Source organism: Athene cunicularia (assembly GCF_003259725.1).
Source record: "Athene cunicularia isolate RWA chromosome 19 unlocalized genomic scaffold, athCun1 chr19_part1, whole genome shotgun sequence".
In the NCBI taxonomy this organism is placed as follows: domain Eukaryota; kingdom Metazoa; phylum Chordata; class Aves; order Strigiformes; family Strigidae; genus Athene; species Athene cunicularia.
The window spans coordinates 4,782,364-4,806,987 of NW_020799124.1; the positions used below are offsets into that span (position 1 = coordinate 4,782,364).

The 24,624-nt window shown below is 48.7% G+C and overlaps 1 protein-coding gene across 1 annotated transcript; it reads right to left on the reverse strand.

Annotated features, from left to right (window-relative positions):
• Positions 1-24,618, reverse strand: CPD (carboxypeptidase D). The gene is made up of 21 exons (XM_026861470.1): positions 24,534-24,618; positions 21,824-22,071; positions 13,840-13,982; positions 12,964-13,133; positions 11,996-12,363; positions 11,389-11,580; positions 10,318-10,485; positions 9,017-9,126; positions 8,490-8,592; positions 7,878-8,020; positions 7,142-7,311; positions 6,254-6,565; positions 4,867-5,062; positions 4,468-4,603; positions 3,502-3,651; positions 2,985-3,080; positions 2,830-2,894; positions 2,541-2,672; positions 1,960-2,145; positions 1,548-1,647; positions 1-885 (listed from the first exon to the last, which is right to left on the reverse strand). The coding sequence occupies exons 1-21, from the start codon at positions 24,545-24,547 to the stop codon at positions 659-661; spliced, it is 3,429 nt and encodes a 1,142-aa protein (XP_026717271.1). The 5' UTR covers positions 24,548-24,618; the 3' UTR covers positions 1-658.
• Between the last annotated feature and the right edge of the window lie 6 nt (positions 24,619-24,624).

Sequence of the window (24,624 nt, forward strand, 5' to 3'; positions counted from 1 at the left end):
AGAACTGATGTCATCTCCCCCAGCTTTCAGGATGCCAAGTCACTGCCTGGAATTAGCAACGCATCAGAGGTGCTCCAAAACCACTGCAGATCATAGCAGGCCACAGCATCTCATGGTGGAGAAAAGCTCCAAAGAAACAGCTGAGAACCAAGGGCTTGCTTTTTTTTTTTTTTGCTTTTTTTGGTCTTTTTGCAAGGGCTGCTCTGCAGAACGTGGAGTCAAGTGAAGGATTTGGCTTCCCCCAAGTACAGAATGGAAAACACGAAATCAAAACTGGTAGAGAAACTGCTGTGGAGTGTTGTAACTATGACTCCGTGCAGGTCTCGGGGCACTTCCCCACCATCTGCTGACTGCTGAGATGCTGGGGAAGTGCTAGGAACTCTGCTGGCCACCCTGTTGTCTTTCAAACGTCATGTGAACCTCCACATCTTGACCCAGAAAAGTAACAAGCCATGTCCTTAGCCCAAACACAGGCTCCAACGCCCACTGATTTGCATGTACACAGGAACAAAGCAAACAGTAGACCGAAGCTGGGAGTTGCCACCCACATCTCTGGAGGACACATCCTGCAAGTTAACATGTCAAAACTGAACCACAGGGCTCGTCCCCCCGCCACCGAGTCTGGTCCGTGGAAACCTCCTTTCCTGCCTGGGAGGTGTCAGTGTTTGCTGGAGTACAATGTTTCTTCTTCAGTGTCTGTTTCATCCTGGAATTCGTGGCTCAGGAGGGACTTCTTTGAGCCAGTGGACATCATACGGATTTCATCCTCATAATCGTCGTGGTGCTGCCGGAGGCGGTGGAAGCCATCCTTGTGTCTGTTGGACTTAATCGAGCAGACACACCAGATGATACAGGCAGTGAGGACCAGAGCAGACATACTCGCACCTGCCAGAGACAAGGCAGTAAAGTTAATGTCATGTTCCCCCACCCCAGAGGCTCCTAGGCTTGCCACCACCTCTCTTCCCTTCTACAGTCACAGCCACTTTCCTTGCTTCGCTGTGACCCAGCTCCTTCCGCCCAGGCCACAGAAGACATGCCATGCAAGAGAGCTGCTTCCAGAGCAGCACTGCACTAGCTTTATTTTCTGTGCTTGCAATCTAGGATAACATCACTGAGCTCCTCTGCAGACCACTGGGTAGTGAGAGGTAGACCTCTCCAGCCTCCCCAGCAGCTTCCACCTTGACACACATGAAAAAAGTCTCTTAATGCTTACTTGGTGCCACACCACTCAAAGAAACCTTGGGGAAGAAGCAAGATCTGCTAACTTCCAGCATTATGCACAAACAGGCTTTCCCCATTCCAGGCAGCTCAAAGTCCATTCTGGAGCCTTCAGACCCCTACAACACTCTCTGCGTCCTGGCCCCTTCCATCTGCTAGCCCAGCATCACCAGATCCAAGGGTTCCTGGACCAGTTTGCAAAAGGGACAGCAGGAGATGGCTTAAGTCTGCAGGCTGCTTTTCCAGTTCAGCAAAGAGAACGGTCATTGTCAGCATGAACTGGTACAAAAAGAAAAGCTCAAAAGCTTTGATCAAAAGTGTCACTTTACCTGCAACAGTCACAACCAGCTCCCTTGGCAGACCAAATATCCTGTTTTCTGTGTCAAATACAATGAACACAGAGCTGGGTGCATCATGACGTACAAAGACCTGCAGAAAGATACAACAACTCAGACTCTCTTAAAGCTTGCACCTCTGTTAGGTGTCCAGACAAGAGATACACTTGCTGACCAGGGCAAGACCAGGCAGATGCCAAAGATAAGTGCGATGGAAAGAAAAGCCTGTGCTCAAAGAAACCCTCCTGTGCTGGGAAATTCTTCTCCATCCATTGTATCAAGGCAGAAAACAGCTACTCTAGGCACATAATCAGCAGCTTAACATAGACAACTAGGCAGAGCCCAGATAGGGATGCCTTCACATGGCAGGGAGCATGGGGAAGGTCTCTGACACACATTCACATACCTTGACGTGTTTCTGCTGGTACCCGTCGGCTATTGCATTGATGCTGTGCAAACCTGGAGCCAACAGCACATGGAAATAGCCACCTTCTTTAGTAGAGACCTTCAAACCTTCGTTAAGAATAATGGTAGCTTTAGAAATTGCCTTGCCACTCTTGTCCTGGACGAACCCATGAACTCCCTTATGAACCTGAAATAAAGCATTTCAAACCCTTTGCGTTCACATCCAAGCATGTGGCACATTTGTAACTAAAACAGGATCTAATCTTGGCTTCAAAATACAGCCCGTTCTCCATCCCTGATCCCCATACTAAGTAGAAGTGCACAATACTGCCAGGACTGCTCACTCAGCCCACTGTGAGGCAACACAGCACAGATGTTTAACTCTTGTGTCAAAACATTTCCTGGTCACTTGCTGCCTCTGTTCAATCCATTCCTCACACAGTCTAAATTATGACCATCTGTAATTACACAGCACAACAAAAACACAAAGACTCTCCATACCACTCTCTTCCTCTCCCCCTCCCCACGCAGCCCACTATCTTCACTCCTTGCCAGAATTTCCTCCCCCTGACTGTGGCTCACCTCCACGAGCATGCTAAGGAGAGATTTCCTGTGGTCTGCCCACAGGCCAGGAAGCTGTCCTGCGCTCGGGAAGTAACAGCAGCTGGTATAAACAGTGATCTCAGGACAATGACCAAATGTAACGCTGAAATCCTGCGAAAATCGAAACCACAGTTACAACAAGAGGTGGTATTTAAACAGTTTGCAAAGTGCAGCGGGAGGTGGGGAAGTTTTGCCCAGACATCAGAACAAATACGCTTTTTAATGCTTGTTTAGCAGAGATGGAAAGCTTTGTGCCGTGATGAAGTACCTTCATACTTCCCAAGTGACTGTGCCATTCAGAGCCACGGATCACACCGCCAGGAATATTCTCATCTGTGAGAGCAAGAGCACAGCTGTCAGATCTTCTCCAGGCAGGGGCTAGCACAAGCTGACGGCAGCGTTAAAGGATTTACCCAAACATACCTGACTTATTTGGACAGCCTGGCTGGCCCAAATGCATCAGCGGATGGTTGTTTGCATACAGAGATGCCAAATGCTTCAGTGTTTCTTTGTTCTCCACTACAAAGGGAAAAGTGAGACTTTTAAGAGTGCAGCTCCTATTCACTAGAGGAGCAGATTCCCATTCTAACCTCATGATCCTGTATTAAACAGTGACATACGTTGTTTCAGAGGCATTCCAGATTTCCTCTAACACTGAGGGGTGGTATCAAATAAGACTTTATACTGTCTTTGGCAGAGGAAACTTTTAAATACTGTTGTAGGAAAAGAAATGGTAAGTGTTCTGATCCCTAGCTGAATCCTCTGAGGTTTCGTAGCTTTACTTAACAGACTGTCAACTCCACATACAAAGGGCTGAACACAAAAGGAGGCTACAGAACATCACCAGCGCAAAAAAGCTCTTATAAGTGGTCACATGAACTTCTGCAAAGACAGCCCGAGGGTAACTGTTCATGCAAGGCCCTGGAGGAGTCAGTCATACCTGTCTGTGCTGGCTTATCATATGGGTAAGTGACAAGCAGAGATCCTCCATCCAGCGCAACAGAGAGGCTGAAATCCTGCTTCAATATCAAGTTCTCTATGATGGCTTTGGTCTCAGGCTCTCGTTTCCCTGAGTACCGGGAGTAATTGCCTGTAAATCAGAACAACAAATAGAAAAGGGAATTGACAAGTTTCCTCTGTTATTTGAGAGGCCAGCAGAAGTACATTCTTTGGTTTTGCCTGAAGCTTAAGTCCGCTGCATGTATTAAAAAGTATCTGTTACATCTCAGCAGATGCACCTGACAGATCAAGTAAAGCACCTAGTCCACACTACCCATGGGAGGAATTAATCTACAGAGCTAAACAAATGTGACACCTCACATTTCATCAAGCTCTTTACTTCTGTAATGCAGAGGGTATTTCATGTGTGTTTTCTCTCCTCAATGCCACCAAACGGACATTTTCTTAAGAAAGCATTTGGGATGATCCCAGCCAAGCCTGGCCAGCGAGAACACTTGGTCCCCAGGAAGGATGGGCATAGCCTTGATTCTGTGCTATGGATACAGCAGGCAGTTAAATGGAAACCAGCAAAGCATGAAAGGAGGAGACTGCTTCCAGGGAGCATGAACAGAGGGCATTTTTCAGAAATCAGGCGCTGAAAGAAATCGATTAACAGAAAGAATACATTAGGTGTTGTCCAACCTGTGGACTGTTCCTAAAGAACTTTGCTTCATCTATTCCTTGAAAATAAGAGACTGACAATTACCATCTGTAAGGGGGATCCAAGCTTTGGAAGCTGCCCAGCAGCTATGCTGCTTAGGCTCCCAGACAGGAGTTCTGCTCTCTTTACAGGTAGACCCTGTAACCAAATGACTTCACCCAACCCCAGAGCACCCAGCAGACTTCTCCAGCAGCCTGCATTTCTACAGGGACACCACACACATCACTTTGCTTGAGTTTGCTTTACTTGTGAAGTCTGTGTCCAGATCTCTGCCATGAGCATTAGTCTGGCCTATCTTCGATGTGCAGCCTCTCTCCTGTGCTCTCTCACGTCCGTCTGGATTCAGGGAAGGCACAATCACAATCCGTGTTCGGTCAATCAGCTGAACAAAAGGAGGAGAAACAGTACATAAAGTGCAATTAGTAGGGTTCATTCTCTGTACATCTCATTTGCCTGGATTTCATGTTAGGAACTGCAGTTAGTGGTTCCTACTCGCCCTGTGAATCTCACAACCCCTCCCCATTATGCACAGGATCACTGCAAGCCACAAGCCAGTGTTAACAAGACAAGTCTCTCCCAATGAGCACTGTCTTCTCAGAATAGAGCTGGAAGGCTCCAAGATAGTCCCTTGCACTGGCTCCTCACCTTTGTAACAGCAGCGTTCTTCTTGTAGTTCATACATAGAAATTCTGCCAGTGCCAGGAGAAGCTCTGTACCAACAGGGGCATTTCCGTGAATACCAGCAACAAATCGGATCTTCGGCTCCTCAGGCTCAGACTGGTTGGGCCTGTTGGAGATTTCGAGGGACCAGATCTGACGGAACTCGACGCTCTGACCCAAGCTGCCGAGAGATGAGAAACCAGAGCATCAGTTGAGGAACAGAGCTGCAGCCCTAGACCGACCTTACACAGAAACCCCGGTGTGGAAAGAACTGCTGCCAACCTCCATGAGGAGGCTGCAAAGACAAGTGACAGACAAAACACAACCACATCATGAGGGCAGATTTGCAGCAGCACTGAACTGAATTCACTATGAACATCAGTTTGAACACAAGCATCTGTGTCAGAAGGTATCCAGGTCCAGATGTACAGGACACCCAATGCTCCATATATCTCTATATAGCCTGTGACATCACGACTAATTTGGAACTGCTAAACCCCCTGTGCTTCCAACACTGTGCTGGATTTTTTTTCCTTCAGAGCAGGATACATCTGGACATCAAAGTAAATCATCCAGCATAGAGGACAAAAGCAGGACTATTTCCAGTAACACAGAAATTGTTGCCACAGTCATGCCATTAAGTTAGCAAACTGAATGCAAGCAAAGCAGGGAACACAATCAGGGCTGATGCAACTGGAAGGACAATAGGGGCTACAGATGAGAAAAGCAGCCTTGGCACCAGCAGGGACAGCACATGAGCACGTTGTGCCTGGTAACAACAAGCAAATGAGGCCCTGGGACAAAGAGATTTGTGCTTTCTGAAGCTGACAGAGGGTAAGCGCTACAGGTCACAAAGAAAAGTGGAGGACTGCAGCAGCTGGTCTCCTGCAGGAGGGCAGAGACATTGGCTCAGGGCAAACTAACTCAAACACGTCTTGCACTACTGAATTAAAATCTGAAGGCAGACAATCAAAAATCTGGGAGATGTAAGACAAATTTGATCATTTTAACTGTGGACTCCTTAGCAGGGTGGATGTCAGAAAGGATCTGGAAAAGGAAGGAAATAGCATGGAACAGAGATATTTGCAGAAACCTGGGGCAACAATTCTGGGAATATCGCCAGTCCCAGGCACCCCTTTAAGTCAGTAAAATGTCAGGAAAAAGCACACGGACGGATCTGTGAGCTCCTGCAGCCAATGCTCTGCCACCACATCCTTATGTGTGGGGTTGCCTTGAACTCAGGGACCACAGGGAAGAGGGGGACGAGCTTCCCACCTCCGAGCCATGACATTCATAGCTCATCATTTCACTACTTCCCTACCCCAGGCTGCTGCTCAGGGAGTTGCTGAGCACTGCTATTTTGAATTTTCACCTGGTGAGATTTGTGATGTGTGGGTAGTTCAGATAGAGGCCTCGGAGAAACTCGGAGAGGTCCTTGTAAGGGCGGTATCGGTATGGAGAGATGTCCCCTGAGGAGGTCAGCAGGAGGCGCTCCAGGCCATTCTCAGCAGAGAGGTCTTTGATTAGGGTCTCAAACTCCTTCTCGTTGGGGTCACTGGTGTCTGGAGTGTTCAAGACAGGCACCTTCCCCTCCTCCACTTTGATGTCTGTCCGTGAAAGAGTGAAGTTGACTTGCACCCCACCTTTGCTGCCAACTTCCACTGTTTTAGTGACTGGATCATACCTACCCAGGGAAGAGAACACACAAGAAAACGTCAGGGGTTCAAGGCCTCACACAAGCAGCCTGACCAGACACTCACATGGGACTGCTAGCACTCCTCAGCCAAAAGTGAGGAGCATAAAATCAAAGAGCAAGAGCATTTCAAAGGGGCATGGGAATGGCAGGAGGACAGGGAGAAGCTCAGGGCCCAACATGGCGCTGAGCTGCTTTTGGCTCAGGTGTTGCAGGGTTACGTGGCAGACTGGCAAGATGACAAGTCAGACTGCTTTAACAGGGAGCTTTTGGCAGCAGCTGTAGTGATGAAGTCATTTCTGTGGGCAGCTGTCTGCAAGAGACTTTCCCCTAAAGACTAAGTTATCAACTCCTTCCCCACACCACCTCCAAACAAGGGAAGATTTGGATTGTACGATGGCACCAGGTGAGCAGCCTTTGACATCAGGGTAGCACCACATTGCTAACTCTGCAGAGGGCAGGAGGAACACCCATGCCTACATCTGCTGTAGGCAGAGGTGATGGCACTGCTCCTGACCGAGAAGTCTATCAGGCAGCTGTTTGCTCCCTGTGCCACTGCCTACTCACCCTCGGGCAGATGCTGTGATTCTGTACGTCCCCTGGACCAAGAGGCGCCAGTAGTCTCCATCCTTGTAGGTGGTCACTGGATGGTTGATGTCAGCAACACTGATGGTGGCATTGAGAATGCCCCTTCCATCCACAGCGTCCAGCACGAACCCCCAGACACCGCGGTGAACCTGTGCACAGACCCAGAGCCCTGCTGAGCTCTGCCTCCTGCCCCACACAGCACTGTGGGATCCCACCAGCTCCCAGCCCCGGACATTCAGCATGCCCAGAGGAGCAATGTGTTCCAAAAGGCTTCAGGTCAGACTTGCCAGCAGCTGGCATGGACAAAGATCACCTGATGAGTACAATGAGTAATTGTTTGGCTCAGGGTGCCACCACAGCACTGTGCTCCACACCTTTGTTTGCACGTCCCAGGTACGCAGCACTACCACCAGCCCCGACTCAGACGGGAGCAGCACACAAAGGCCACTCCAGCCTCAGAAAACCAAGGTAGCAGTAAATAACAAGCCCACACCTGCGTCACCTGGATGCTGTTTCCATACGGATTTCTGGTATGTTGAGAAGAAGGGGAGAAGAGGGAGTCAAGACCTGTTCTGATGAGGATGATTTCTGTGGAGCAGGTACCCAAGCTAGCCAGGAAGCAGCACTCACTTCACCCCACAGACCAGCCCTCTGGCACATCTAATGTAAACCCCGGAGGCAGCTCACACAATTGCTTGGGGTCAAAGCATCTCACCTGTTTCATGAATTGGAGGAGAGATCGGCGGTTCTGCTCCCAGTACTTTGGCAGTTCCTCAGCTTTGGGATATTTCACACAGCCCAACTCAATGGTCACTTCAAAGCAGTTTGTATTTAAGTAATTCCAGTCTTGCATCCCACCTAAAACAGGAATGTAAAAAAAAGTTTTGGCAAGGTCTCCTGAAGGCAATTGTACCACAGCTCAAAAAAAAAAAATAATCAGATAATAGAGAAAGATGAAGTACAAACTACAACATGCATTTTATAACTGAAGAGAGAGGGCTTTACAGAGGACAAGATTCAAGCTTCAAAGGGATGCCAAAATAGCTGACAAATAACCATCCTTCTTGTAAATACCTTTCATGCTAATATACTGCTGTAAAATTTTATGAAACCATTTTGCTAATAGCCAGAAAAACTACACTATAAATTCTTTCCCCCAGGAATAACATTATCTGGGTACATTATTTAAGAGGTTATAAAAGAAACCCGAGTCCCAGTAATCTAGCCTGACTAATGCAGAGTTTGTGACTGATCAGACTAAATTCTTTAAGCTGCATGTGCATTAACTTGAAGGTAAACAGTGCAAGAGACTTCAGGTCTACTTTACCTGGAACATTGTACCACTGAGCCCCATTAGTGATGCCATGTGGGAAGTACTCAGTGGGGTACATATCCTTACAAGGGCTTCCCTGATACATCTTTGTATTTTCCTAAAAAATAAGATGCAACATGTGAAGCTGCGTCTGCACTCTACAGCCACTGGCACTTTTGTTGTTACCAAACACAGAGGTTCATGTAGCCATGTGTTTTGTGCTGCAGCCATACAACAGGCTGCACCCACACCCAACCCCAGCCCATAGACATCCTTGCTCTCCTCCTGGCCCACGTACAGCACTTTCCACCACCCTTCAGGGCGTTGGGCCCCGTGCCTGCACAGAGCACTCCTCCTCCAGCGCCTGCAGACGGAACATGCTGGGCATCCATCCACTCCTGGAACAAGAGCCTCCCGCAGGGCCCTGCTGCCGGCAATGCCAGGCGCCCACAGCACCCGCACCCTCCTCCATCACCCGCTCAGGAGGTTCCCGACAGCAGCAGGATTTAACCCAGCAGGATGTTTTCCTGTTAGAGCTTTACCTTGGAGTAGGAAAGTGCCAGCTGCTGAAACACAGCATCGTCTGGAGATTTACTGTATATGGCTATTCCTTGTTCATCATCATCAAAGGGATAATTAACCACCAGAGAACCTGCAGGGAAAACAAGCTTTGACTTGTACTTGCACACTTTCCAAGGGATCCCTCAGCCTAATAGGGGAAGTTTTTCTTTTTCTCCAAAGAGTGCCAAGTCTTCTCTTTCTGAAGACTCCGCATTAAACAAACCATTACGCCCAGTGGCTAGAAAGACAACAAAAGCACAGGAAGAGATAAGACCACACCCAGTTGGGAAGGTGAACCCAAGCCAGGACACATCAAAGGTTTGGCTCTGACGTGCAAGAGGGATGAGCACAACCTCATAATTGCTTTCACAGAGGAGAAAGCAAAGGGAGGAATTTTGTAGAACATGCACAGTGCCCTTGGCCCAACTGATGTAGTTTTTCATCCTTCTGGAGTTTATTGCAAGCACTGACAGATTATAACATCTTTGGCTTACTGAAGCCTTCCCTAGTGTTGTACTAATAGCACTGTGGAACCCCAGACACCACCACTGCTGGAGAATTGCCAGCTCCCTTGTACCCACACATGGTATTTCTGCACTACAAAATTAAACACGCTAGCACAAAGCAGCCACCTGCAAGTTACCACAGCTACAAACCAGCAGACAAACTGTCTAGGGAATAAGCTGTAATATAGAGACTTAATTTAGATCGCTCCAAAAAGATAATTAAATTACAGCAAATTTCATATTTCCACCATGCGATTCAAGGCAGGGAACCCACAAGACTACATCTTGCTCCCTTCACTTTATAAATACGATGAAGCCTTTAGCAGCCACAGCACTAGAACACATTCCCAGACACAGCTGCTGAGCAACCACTGACAAGTGTCCATCCCCATCTCCCAGTGGGCAGCGTGCTAGCTACTCCCTCACGCATGTGCTCCCGTCAGAGAAGGAGTTGGGATCCTTCCAGCAGCCTCTTCATCTCCCTACAAATGTGCCTGGGGACATGGCTTTCACCCTCCCTTTCCAGCTTTTGATCCATCTTCCAGCAGCACAAACAAAAGGGTTGATTTACTTTCGTGTAGGCCCTTTGCAAATGGCCTTACCCCTGTCACAGGAACCTGGCTGCCTTCTCTCCTGCCATTTCACAGCAAGGCCAAGGGCAGAGAGCTCTCTGCAAGGGCTCCTCAATTCACACCTGAACACTGCGGAGATAGCCCTGCAAGCTCCCACCCCTTGAACCTCGGCGTGGAGGAAGGAGCTCGGTTGGGCTGTCATACCTCCGTGCAGGTTTGCTGAGAGTACAAATGGGTATGTCTTCAACCAGGTCATGACAGCAAGAGTTTCTGGCTGTGGAGGGTCTGCCACATGGAAGAACTGATCTGGGAAGTTCCGGTTCAGGTCATAGTTGTTGCTGTTGTTTCTGCCAACGGTACCTCCTCTATCTCCTGAAAATTAAACATGTGTTCAAGCCTGTGCCCTATGCAATTTCCCCCTGCAGTGCAGAGGCTTCTTTTTCTTAACTACAGAGCTTACAACTATCAATTAATGGAAAACAGCAGAGAGCAAAACAGTGCTGGGCATCCTACAGCCCAGAGAGACGGGGCCGCCACACACCCCTTCAGCAACAGGCCTGCTCTGTGCACAGAGGTGTCCGAGGGCCCTTTCAGCAGGTGTTTGCACAGGTTTTCAGGGCCAGTCAGACCACAGCCAGCAAAAAGGCAGTGGTCCATGAACAATCCCAGCAGCCGGATGTCACGACCACAGAAACCTCAGAGCTCACCTTCTCAAACCAGCCAGACAAGTTCTTTGTTACAAGCAAGCAGAGCTCTGCTTCCAGAAAATCATTCTGGACAGACTTAGTTCTGCCAATCTGCAAGAGCCACGCAGTTTTAAGGACTTTGTGAAGGATGTTTTTGCCAATTTCAACATCACAATAAAAGTCTGTATTATCCTTGGACAAGTGCTCTGCAGACAGCCTGTCTCCCACATCGCATGTTATTAAGAGCATGGACCAAAGCACAGCAAGTATGAGCTGTGTCAAAGGAATGTCTTTTTTTAAAATAAGCCTTGGGATAGCCACAAGCCATAAGGGGACCCAAACAGGGGCAGCATATAGCACTGCTGAAGCGTAAGAGCTCTCCCTCCCCAACACTTGACCATCCACATCCCGCCATGCAGGGTGCACCCACCCGTCCCCACAGCACACGCGAAGTCCCTTCCCAGCCTCCCTCCCAGAGCTTCCCTCTGCTCCAGCAAGGCTTCCAGATTTCTCAGAGAGGTACCGTGAACCCAAAAGTTTGTTCTCAGAGCTAGAAACCTCACAGATGTTTCAACACAGACAGCAGTACCTTCCTGGGACTTCTCATAGCCATCAGGGTTCATGGATGGCATGATGTGGATCCGTGTGCTCCGGACCAGGTCAGTCACTTCAGGATCCGTGCCAAAGTTCTTGCAGAGGTACTCGATGAGGTTCAGGAGAAGCTCTCGCCCCACAACTTCATTCCCATGCATGTTACCAATGTACTTGAACTCTGGCTCACCTGCATATACACAGCCGCAAGAGACAATTATAACCACTTACATTAAAGCTTGCGGACGTATCACCACCCTGAGCATTGCTCTCTCAGGCTTTTCTGCGGGGCTGGAGGGCGTTTACCTAAAATTTACCCTTCTGCCTCCATAACACCAAAAAGGACAAACGTTGTTTCAAGGAAGCCCCTTGGTCCTTCTGTCCCCAGAGCCCCATGATCAGTGTAGATGTCCCTAGCAATGCTCTTTAACTCACACTAGTGCCACCCACTGCACCTGGCCTTTTTAGAAAGGACACTGCAAGGAGCAGCACAGTCTCTCTTCAGAGAGGTGCCAGCGCTACACTCCTTTTTGCTCTGCCCATCGAGTCTCTCAAAGCAAAGGGACTGTCACTAGTGCCTCACTAAAAAGGATTTCCTGCATCACCTGCTTCGTGGACACCAGGGTTGTCAGAGATCTCCATTACGTAGAGCTCCCGCAGCTCCACCGACTTGCCCACAGAGTAGAGTCGGGTTATGTTGGGATACTCGCTGGCGTAGCGCCGGAGAAAGATCTCCATGTCTGAGAAATGATGGTGGCGGAAGTCCACAGGCTGGACGGGTTGATGGAAAGAGGTTGGGCTTGGAGCCTCGGCCTGCACAGAGGTGGGGGTGATGGTAGAGACAGGAGCAGGCGTTGCTGTGAACTGTGTGACGTTAAGGGCTGGTGGTATTACAGTCGGCTGTAAGGAGAAATCCACTTCTGTTGCAGCTCCCTCCTTCACCTCAACATTCTCTCTGGTCACTGGAGTGTAACTATGAAAAAAATGAGCTGGTTTCATCAAAGAGGCTCTGAAGAACAGAGGCCAAAAGCCCTTGCAGCCTCTCCACCAGTCCAGCCTACTCCTCCCAGCCCAAACATACTGGGCTGTTAATAACTATGTGAGAGATTCACCAGCCAACAAGCTGACAGGACTCATCTCTGCCACCGGACCCAGGTATGCTGCTGTCCCCGCTGTGCCAAAGACTCACCTGTTTACAGACTCACCAAGGAAGAGGCCACAGGCGTACCACAGGGCTAACCTAGGGGCAAGCTAAGCGTTCACACCCAGACTTGAAACAGCATGAACTCTTACTGGGGCAGCCCTAATCCACTTTCTCCCTTTGCCCAGAAAAGTAAGATGCAGGTTGATACAAGCAATCAAACAAAGGTGATAGAAATGCTGTGCATCCAACAGCACACCACTGCGGTGGGGCATGGGGTGAACTAACACAGCTGCAGCTCTAAGCTGGAGTCCTTTACTGTCACAGCTTCCAGCCAAACCCTTAAATACACAAGATGCTTTGGGGGAAGAAATCAAGTGAAGGAACATGAGGAGCTGGCAGTGTGGGTGCAGGCGGCCACAGAGACATTACCCCATTACAGCTGCGGTCACGTTGTAGGTCCCAGGCACAAGCAGTCGGTGGTAATCACCAAATTTGCCTGCTGTGATGTTATGAGCAATACCAGCAACAACAATGGTTGCGTTCTCCAGGCCAGCTCCGGTGACTGCATCCCTGACAAAGCCTTTCACACCGATGTGGACCTGAGGAAAACAATACAAGAGCCTGGCTGAAGACAGGCAACATCAGGGGAACCACGTCCTCAGCCAGCAATACCCCCCTGCCCTTCCCCAAACACAGCAGAACAGGACAGCTGCCAGGCAAAGACACCCAGTGCTTAGCCAGCCAGCAAGGACAGCAATTCCAGCATGATCTCAGGACTGATTCTCCCTAACAAATCCTCTAATTCATCAACATGGGCACACAACAAGATGAACACAGCAGGGCTACAAGCCATCTGAGGAACAAAATGCAGCCATGTCCCTTCCCAGCCTAAACTGTCACCTACTCAACTCATACACAGGCACCCGGAGACAGCTTGGCAGAGGACGCAGCAGTGCTGGTGCTTTTGAACATCACTGGAGGTTCACGGCACTGAAGCCATACAAGTACTCTGCACTACTTAAAGAGATTTGCATTGATCGGTCCCTCTGTTTAACAGAGTTTTACCCCACGTGTTTGCCCCACGAGGCCCCTCTGAGTGAAGCTCTGCTACTGTAGAGGATGTGGGAACTGTGGCAGAACCACAGCAGCTTTGTAGCCACCAACCTCTACACAGCAACTGCAGCAGCTGTGTTACCACACACAGCAAACAAACCACAAGAGCAACTGAATACGGCGCTCTCAGCCCACCGTGGACACACGGGTTTCACGGCTGCTGCCCCCACGCCCCACCCCAGCCCGCACTACCTTCTCAATGAAAGCAAGGAGAGACTCCCGGTTGTTCTCCCACTCCTGCTGAAGCTCGGAGGTCGGTGGATATTTACAGCAGGACAGTTCCAACGTGATCTCAAAGCAGTTGGCCCACACGTAGTTGTAATCTTGCATCCCACCTGAGAAAATGAGGCAGAGACATGTTCCAAGAGCAACACACAGACATCCCACCACAGGATGCATATTTTTCCCTGCCCCTCATCCCCCCACAGCATCTCACCCACGATGCTGTCCTAGCTCCACAGTGAACAACCTATGGAGAAAAGTCAGAAGAGATCACAGTGAGAGCCTGTGCGGGGGAAGACCAAGCTCTGTTTCTCCCAGTAATCGCCACACTGGGCCATTCAAATCAGCCACAGAGTTCAAAGATGACAGTTCCTTTGGCCTCACCGCTCTGTCAGCTGTACTCAGCAGCAGCAGAGCATTTGGAAATTCATATGGGTTCATTTTACTGGGAAGCCATTTTCCAGACACTACAAATGCAGTATTCCAGGGCAGGCACACTGCAGTTTGAACACTACTGCTGCCAAGTCCTTCGCCATGCATTCCAAGCTACCTTTAGATTTGTGAGGTCTTCCTGCAAGAGAAGTTATTCCACCCAAAATGAGCTTCAGACCTCTGATACAAAAAAGCACACCAGAATATCAGCCTGAGAAGTGGCAGCTTGAATCTGCAGGCCAAAACCAGTTTCAAGGGGCATACAGCTCTTATCCAAAAAAAAAAATCATAGCAAAACTCTAGATGAGAGGAGAGCAATGCTTCCCCTTCTCTACTTCCTCAGCTGCTCTTTTCCCCCAACTCCTTATCTGAAGTATCATTTACTTGATATTTGGAGCAGCCCCAGCAGAAAGTCTGACAAGGTCTGACATGGTGACAGCAAGCAGTGAGCTGCAGCAAGTCACCTTCTGGAAACTCTCCTGATTTGGGAGGGCAGCAATGTCTCCCTCATCGCTGAGGACTCCTGTGATCCTGCAGCAGCCAGGTCCCGCAAGAGGAGAACAGGACACAGACTTGTCCACCCAAGAAACTCCAACTGGGAAATTGCTCCTTACCCTGAGCCCTGCAGCCAAGTCACCAGCCTCCTCCCGCATTCCCTCTTTAAGGCAACAGCCTCAATCAATTTAAGGATGTTGCAGCACCTGGGGACAGCTTGCTAGCTTAGTTTTAAACCAGCCAAATCTCTATAAGCACCGGAACACAGGAGTGCACAGAGCTGTTTCCCAGTATTAAGCTCATATTGCTATTCTTGCCCTTCAGAGAAACCACAGGCACTGCTACAAATCAGAAAGGTCACCTTGTTCCAGCAAGTGTCCTGACCCCATTTGCTGAAGTTTACCTTCAACCTTCAAGCAAGCAAACCTGTTTCTCAAACGAGAACCACTCATGTACCAGCAGGACCTGAGGTCTGCAGGTATCAACACTCGTGATCTAGAGCTCTGACTTCAGCATGCTGCTGAAGATTGCAAATGTTCAACCCTCTAAACATTTGTGGAACCTTTCAATAGTTCAAAGGACATTTCAAAACCACCACAAGTCTGTGAAACAGGTTTCAGAGTCACCCTGACAAATCCCACCACATGACTGTAGCCAGATGTCATGGCCACATGACAGGATCGTGCCCACCATCACCACCAAATCAGGCTGTTGTGTCAGTATGGAAAACACACCACGCTAAGTTTTATGCATACTAATGATACCTCCTGGGTTACACAACCTTACTCAGTTACAATCCAGGCAGACTGGCGTGCCACAGCCTTGGACTCCACTTCTTAGACAGCTTCATCCCAACCTGCACGGCAGCACCTGCACCCACTCAGCCCAGAGACCTCCACACACCAAGTGAACCACTCCCACTGGTGTCCGCCAGACACAGGGGTACAGGCAATGAGTCTCTTCTGGGTAAGCCGAGGAAGTCAAGCTGGCTCTCAGAAGCCCATCTGTCACAGAAACGCTATACATTTGCTCTGCAGGAGGCAGATAAAAACTTCAGGAGGAAGGAAACCAGAAGACAGCCTGTAGCACATATCACTATCATGGCACCAGCCTACAGGAACCCAGAGGCCAGTCTGTAAGAAATGCATACTTTGTACTCCCACCCTTTGCTTTGCTCACAGAAGTGCTACATTAGTGCTGTGCTAATAAATCTCACTTGCTTTGAGCAGTTCCCTAATCCTTCATAAGCAAGGGACCCTCTGAGCTGGCCAATTAACCTGCCAGCAAGGATCAATACTGTGATGCAAATGCACTACCTGGCATTTGCAGAAACTGTGTTAATGCACAGCCAGGAAAAAGCTATCAGTAGCACTTTACTAAGCAGAGGAGGCTTATAATTAATGTGGTGGCTGTAAGCATTCACTGTCCCAAAAGGTCAGGGACTGCTGCTCTGAATTCAACAGCCCCACCACACTTGGGTAAAGCAGAGATGGATTGACGACATGAAGTAGGATTTAGAAAAACAGACCCTTGGGAAGATGTGCAGGACGGTGCCACAACAAAGATGTCCCAGTTCCTCACAACTCCTCTGGGAGCCTGCTGCTAAGGGAACACGAAGCTTTTATTGTAACAAATCAAATGTCACTTGCTGCCAGAAACAGCATTGCAGCTTGTGCACTGGTTGAGATCAAACAGGAAAGAGACTTTTCTTGGCCCAGCACAAGGGGCCAAAAAGCGTCTGAGGATTTTAAAACTCTCAAACTCAGTTCAAGAGGTTAGAGGAACAAGGCCTGTGAATCTGACACATACTCAGTTCTATTCAGCTCCTGTTACCGGGGTCAGAAAAGTAACCCACAGCAGGCTGCTCTCTTGCCAGTAAACACCATGCAGAGTGAAACAATTTGCCAGCCTATAACCATCTGTTCATAGCAGGACACTAATGCATTTGAAAACATCCATACGTAAACCAGAGCCATTATGAAGCATATTTAGTGCTTCATCTGCCATTCAGGCAAATTTAGGACAGATGCTCACCCATAATAGAGCAGCAACGGACTAAATTAGAGCTTGCTACATCAATTTCAGTAAAACTGTCTCTTCAAAGAATTAGTCCATTGCATACTTGAAAATTTGGACTGTATCCACTGCACATATTTGGCCTTCACTTGGCCCCGTTGCAGAGCAGGACAGTTATTTTTACAGCATATGGAATTACGTATTTTTCCATATACCATCTGCACAGCTTCTCATGGCTATGCAGAAGATCTGGAGGTATAAAGAGAGACCTGTACACAGCCTACCATGAGCAGAGCAGAGCACTCCCAAGGCTGCCAGATTACTGTGTTTCTACTCTACCTGTCTCTTTTGCTAATATCTAGGATAACTTGCTGGATTTATTCCAGCATTTTTTAATCACAGGGTGTCTTTTAGCCCACACAGTTAAAGCTTCAGCCTCCCAATGAAGCATCATCACTACTTTACCTGTGAGGAAAGCAAAGGAAAAGTGAGCAGCTTACAGTCACAGCAAGTCAGTCCCTGGCTGGCAGTAGGTCACAAAAATGCTGAGAACAAACCCCTCCCCTGCTCTGTCCCACTCCTTGAGCATCGGGACTGCACTTTAGGCCAGAATCCCAGACCTCCTGCAGCACAAGGGCTGCAGAGTTCACGCTGTCAAGAATGGCTCCGCTCCCTGCCAAGCTCAAACCAGGCAAGCAAGCAGGAGAATGCAGCTCTCTAGAGTCAAGCCGGGGGATACAGATACCATAAATAACACCTCGTGCCAGGAGAAGCCTTCCAGGCCAGCCAGGAAGGACTCTATTTTCAAACTGCGCTATGCAGAAACCTCTAATTCCAGCTCTCGCTGGAGCAGATATTAGGAGATAAGAGACCTGCAGCTAAGTTAAAGCAGAGAAATGGTCACGTCTACCCTGCAGAGAGAGCAGACGGCATGAAGGAAGCTAGAGACTTGATTAAATACATGACACAAGTCGCTTACTCTGTGGACAGAACTGATTGTTTCGTAGCATGAGACTGGGTGAGCATCAGCAGCAGCACCAAAAAGGCAGAGAAACGTTTTGGTCCATTAGTCTGCAATCATTAAAACTCCGAGGAGGTGAGGTTTGAGCAGCACGCAGCCAAGAGTAACAGAGTCCTGCAGCCTTCCCAGTGTGGTCCCAAAGAGGAGGGCAGTCTTCCCAAGAGCTGCACTGCCCAGGAGTTCACGTTAGAAGTGAAAAGCAGCATCAGACCCTCAAACCAGCAAGCCAGTATTTTTCTCAAGAAGAAAGAAAAAAATCGCAGTAATCATTTTAATGAAAACACTTACAAACACATAAGAGCAGCTAATTGTGCGTATCCCAGAGAGACATGGCTGAAAACTTCTACCAGAGCTCATGCTGCAACTGCCTTCTGCCGTGCCCTGGAAACAGCGGCCACCACAGTGCTGCCATGAGCACCCACTGTTCTCAGCACTCATTTTAATTGCTCTGAGTTTGATGTCACTAAAAGCTGTTCAGAAGCTCCGTGTGGCTAGCAACCACATTCAAAACAAGCTAGTAAGCACACATGTAACCTAAATCTACATTCAACCTGAGAAGTGCCTTCCGGTAGACACCAGAAACACCTCAAACACTTGGACATCAGAGACTCAAGCCAGCAAGGAAAATAACTTTTTGGAAGGGACTGCAAATAATGACAAGACCTTCCAAGGTTGCCCACAATATACCCTCGTGAACGTTATGTTGAATTCAGTTTCTAATCTGAGCTCTTTACAAAAATAAGGGCAAGCATGCCCTTCCCACAGACATGACCTAAGTGATTTCTTAACTGCTTTCCAAGCATCACCTGAACCATACACCAGCCCAGAGTTGCATGTATTTTCTTGATTTGAACCAGCCACTTGGTAGTTAAACCCCTCAGAGGTTAAAAAGGAAGGAAGGGTAAGAGCATGTACAACAGAGATAGCCTCTAAAAAGCATCCCAGTCACAGACGTGCCTATCTATAGCAGCTGGAACGCAGAAGCCAAATTCAGCTGTCTGGCAGAGAGCCATCTTTCTCTGTGCACACTTGACCTTAACAATTACTCCAATGGTTTGTACTTGCCACCTCGGTTTGACACACATAAGAGGTTGTTTGCAAACTCAAACGAAAAGTTAATGGGATCTGGCACCAGCAAAAAACTTGGACTGGTAACTCTGGGACAATGAATCCCATGGCAGTTTGCTTTCTGACATGTTTGGTTTCACATGATAAAACGTGGCAGGAAAATTTCCACCTGTTGAGACATTATGTTCTCATTTCTTTGTTTTTCCTGGCTTTGGTGCACTTGGAGTCTGCAGTCTCTCCTGGCACAACCCGATCCACAGGCCACAAGCGCATGCCCTGCACCGTTCACAGAACCGTGTGCTCTGGCCCTCTCTAGAGCTCAGCCCAGCCCAGGGAGCTCCTGCAGCTTACTGGGATTTCCCCAGCCTCATTTTAGCACACATTTACACTCTGCAATCACTGGGAAAGACCTCCTGGTCTGAATATGAGCCTCAGCAGCCCTTGGCAGAGAGCTGAGCAAGTCAGATGACTCAATACAGCCACCGTGGTGGTTTTGCCGCTTCTGTCACTCGCTCCATACAACTGACTCCCCTTAGCCTGGTCTTCATCCACCACTAAAAATGTGTTAACACCTAAAACCCTGAAGGGACACAATAACTTCACACAACATCAAAATATACGTGTACTGGCCTCTGTGGTATCTGTTAGTTCACCTGTGCTCTTCCCTGGCTCTCAGCTCCTGTGGGTTACACTTCACATAAACTCCTCCGCCTGGGAGGTGCTCCAAGAGCTGCCATCACCCTCCACGTGTGCATCTTAACAGCAGCAAGAAGACACAAATTGCTACTCAAGGGAGAGGCCACACAGGTGCCCAGTGGCTCCTGTCTGCAACCTCAGCAATGCTCCATTCTTAGTTAGTGTCACTGCACCCTCCCTATAATCTCTGCCCATGAATCGCCTGCAGCCATCAGCACTGAGACTGAGATTGTGGTTTGTCACAGAAGGATTCATTTCCACAGAGCCTGGATGCTGGAGGCTATTGGACATAATATAAACCACAGTGATGGCAGCACAGAGGAAACTGGTCTTCAGTTCACACCTTGCCTATTTCCTGTGAAAGGAAAGTAGGTGAAACCTCTGCTCTGCTTGCTGGCAAGGCAAAGGCAGCCTAAAAGGTTCTTGCACCAGTACCACAGCCACCAGCCAGGTATCTCACATCCTAGCAGGAGAATGAAGAAGTTAACCCTGCAGCAAAAAACACTGCTCACTGGGAGCAGGGGAACACAAGCCCAAAGCTCTGGAATCACCCTCCCTTCAGAGCACACTCATTCCACTTCATTACAAGGGCAGAAAACCTTAGATGTGCAGCTAACAAACCTTCCGACCGAGATGTTTGCTGATAACGACTGCCACCAGAACAAGGCAGCACAGCTCATCCAGGATATCCTGTTCCCTCATAAGCAAATTCACCAGATTACACAAACCTTCCTCCTGCTGGACTTTTCACAGCAGCAGAGTGAACCCTGAGCCAACAAACACCAGGGCTGGTGTGCTCGACAGGGTGGAGAGAAGGAGACAGCTGCTAGAGAAAGAGATAAAACTGCATCTTATTTGAACACGACATTTTATTTGAACAGTGAAATCCTGGGGAATGATTCAGCCACTGATGAAATCGAGACTTTCTCTTCCAGTACAGAGGTGATATGTTCAGGTCCAACAAGGGATCCCTCCCCTCCTTCCCACGTAAGGTGGAGGCAGGGTTAAGATAGGAGTCAGCTCTGAAGCCCATGTTTCAGAAAAACACCATCTTACTAGAATTTGTTAAGCTGTAAACTCTAAAGGATAAACAACAACATTTGATGTCACTGCTTGCTCAGCACGCCTGCTATCATCCCTCAGTCCTATGAGGGAAAGCAGAGCAGTCTGAGCGCAGCAAAGCAACGCAACTTCTTCAGATCATGTATGCAAGGTCCTCACCGCAGATGTTTCTGCACTGTCTGGTGAGACCACGGTTGTACAACATCCGCTGAGGGGGCACAGCAATGGTAGAACTTCTTCGAATGACACGGCCAAGATTTCTGTTTCCGCCAGCTCACAGAGCCTCTCCCACAAGAACATCTTGTCACAAACTGTCACTTAAATCCCATTTTCACCAAAACCCGATGCACACAGAACAGCCCACCACATGGCTGAGCCAGGCCAGACTCCTCCACACAAGCAGAGCGGTGGCACCAGGAGACAATTTGCTTATATTCACATCACTTCCAATGAAGCTGCCTAATGGAGGGATCAGGAGCTCTCCTAGAAGCCCTAGCAGACTGAATTTTGGATCCCTTCTAGATCCTGCCACACTAGTGGAAGAGAACAGGCTGTGCTGGTTGTCACCCTCTGCACAAGTCTAGCAGCAGAGCAGTTCATAGAAAAGCTGCCTACCCTCTTCCAGCAAGAGTAACTAGGTTAGCTCAGACCGTGTATTTAAATAATTTTACATAGCTTTACAACAGGCTCTTCTATAATTATTTATAAAATTACAAGTTTGAAGGTTAAAAAACCTCTCACAGAATACCGGCATCAGTTTAATACATTTAACAATACTCTTTCTTGTATCAGAATTCAGCAACTTTCTGGAGACCTAACAACAGTTTATTTGGCAAATGAAGCCTCCCACAGGCAGGATAACTCGCCAACACCTAACAGGGTCAGGAAGAACCCTCCAGTTTGATGTGGTCTCTTCCCTACAAAACTTCTCCCAAGCTGTGACTCATCAAGCACTTACTGGTGTGCCTGTGATGCCACCTCACTTCATTTCAAGCTGTTAGAACACATTCAGAGCTAAAAATACCACTTCACCCACCGTCCTTTCCTCTGTGATAATCACCACTGGTTAGGATGTCAGATCCCAGCGGGATCAAGAAACTATTTCTGTAAGACACACTCTTCAGTGAGCTAGCAGAGTTAGAGCGATTCACCAGCAGAGCTTACCTTCTACATCATACCACTGGGCACCATTTGTGATACCATCTTGGAAGGTCTCTCCCTCCTCGCCAGGACAATTAGGTTTGCCAGTTCTCATTATGGGGTGATGTGACGCATAAGCTCTTGCCAAATATTTGAACACTTCGTCATCAGCTGATTTACTGTAGACTCCTGTGGGCTTATGCGTGGGAGAGTCATCATAGGGATAGCTTGCAACCACTGAGCCACCGTGAAGATTGCCAGAGAGCAGAAACCTGAGGTTGGGAAGGAGAAGAAAAAGAAAGAGTCATACTGGAACAATTTCAACAGGAAGCTGGCTACAGCCACCCAACCAGTTATTCTGCTGCCTTCCCACCCAAACTCTGTTCTCAGGAGCCTCCAAACTCTATTTGGGATCAACAAAGCAAAAGGTGCCCACTGGATGAGCTGCCCAGCAGTATCACTACTTTGGAAGAGGAGTGATCAGACCCTGCTCCATTAGCCCTGTGCAGGCAGAACACCTGTGGAGCTGCAGCTACACCACAGTTACGTTAACAGATACACACTCATCCGACACCAAGTGGGCTACTGTTGGATACACCGTCCTGGGAGACATATCTCCCTGTATTAATGGCAGCCTCCACCACATCAAGCAGTGTTGTAAGAGGGTCTGAACAGCACCCAAGCAGGAGCATGGTGGAGAAGTCAGCAGATTTTTGCAATAAACCAACTCTTGGGATTGGTTTATTCACTCCCCAAACTGACATCTGCCATTACTGGAGATGAAACAAGTTTCTTGCTGCAGCCTAAGACAGAGCCCTCAAACTCTGTGACAAGCAGTGCCCTGAGCATAAAGCCACGTACACGGCCCTTCGTCAAGCTTTGAGCAACACCTGGTATGTCCAACAGAACTGACTTGCATAAATAAAATCTGGATGGGTGACAGAGCTGTCAAAATCCAAAAATCGGAAAATATAGCCCAGTGTGGCCTTTATCACACTAATTTGATCACAGGCAGCATAAAAATTTCAATGAATCCTAAAGGTAGTTGTCTCTGCTCTTCCTCTTTCCACCAAATACAGCATCGAGGGAAAAAGAGCTCGTTCAGTCAAATGGGATTTAGTTTCTGAGCAGAGGTAACGTGACCAATACCTTTGCCTTGCTTAAAACAGAGCACATGAATTGCATTACACACTCTATCTCTTTTTAAAATCAAACAGTTGTGTTTACCCATTCATTTTTTTTTATCAGTGGTTATGTTAGTTTAACAATTGTACCAGCATTAACTGGTGCTGCCAGGCAGAGGGATGCACAAAGCACCACGTTCTTCCTGTTTTACTTACATGCAAATCCCACCTCAAACACTTGCAAGAAAAAAAAAAAAAAGCCCAAGGTATTTTCAAAATTATATTAACAATGTGCATGAGTTTGCTTAGTAACTAATTCTGAGTTGAACCAAATCTGGAGGGATTTTAAGTGCAAACTGCTGCATCGGAGCTGTCCTAAAGGATCCTTAGGACAAGCGATACTGGTGCAGTTCATGAAGTTCCTCTAGAGCAATAATCCCCATGGGCACCACCATCCACCAAGTTTTAATAAAGACAGTTTGTCCAACCAAATTTTGTTCCCTAAAACTGAGCAAACATTATACAATGCTGAACATTGTGTGTGTGTTGGTTGGATCCAACCAACAGCCTTACAGTACACTGTGGCCATCAGCCAGCCCCTCTCTGTTTCTCTCCCTATCCCAATTTTGGGAAAAGGGCCACAGTTTGTTCCGGTGCGTTGTTCGTATCCGATCAGACTTTGCCTTCTAGCTTCCTCTGCACAACTTCACACGGTTCGTTGCACTGAACTTAGCAGTTTGGACCTTCCACAGTTCTCTAAAGAGCAGACAGCAAATGAAGAGACAGTGCCCAGCCTTGCTGCTGAGCTTCCCAGGGCTGCCCCAGGCCCCAAACCACAGCTGGGCTGCAAAGGTGCCATCTCCCCTCCCGGGCTGCCCTGCTCCAGGCACGGCAGCTTCCCACCTTTCATCCCCTTGGAAGGTGAGAGCCTTGAGGGTCAGCGTGGGCACTTAAGGCTCAGTCCTGCACACTTTGACAGGACAGAGGAGGAAGAGGGCTGCAGGAGCAGGGCCTGTATTTGGAAACGCTGCCACACAGAGCATTATTGCTAAATCCAGGGAACGTCCCATGAAACATATAAATGTGGAGAAGCCCTGTTCAACACAGCTCTGTTAATGTGTTTATACACAGACCAGCTATACGCTTAACCCCAAGTATTTTAAGCATCCCACAGCTCAGGGTGAAAGCATTAGTGGCCCTAAGAGCAAGACCCACAGACAGGCTTAAGTCAGAGCAGATGAGAAGTTTCCAGCTGCAGGCTCCTGGGGATGGGAGACATGCAGATGGCCACGGAGGCCAGGACCGCCCGGGTGCATGAAGGACACAGGCTGTGCCCAGGGGGGCTAGTGTGGCTCCTTGGCAGGTGCACAGCGAACTGTGGCCACCAAACCTCTCTTCCCAGCACGAGGGTTAGCAGGCACACGGTTGACCCTAGCAATGGGCCAGCCTTTATCGCAGAAGTGGGGGAAATGGCTTTTTTTCCCCAAAAAACGCTGCCAGGAAGCGCTTGGAAACGCTGAAGGCAGGCTGAAGCCTTCCATGGAAGAGAGCCGAGGGTGTCCCTTTCCCCCGAGGAGGGTGCCGGGAGCGCGGGGCCGGGCCGCACTCACTTGTTGCGGCGCATCCAGGCGATGAGGGCTCGCACCTCGGGCACGGGCTCCAGGTCGGGCTCGGCGACCCCGAACTGGTCGGGGAAGCTGC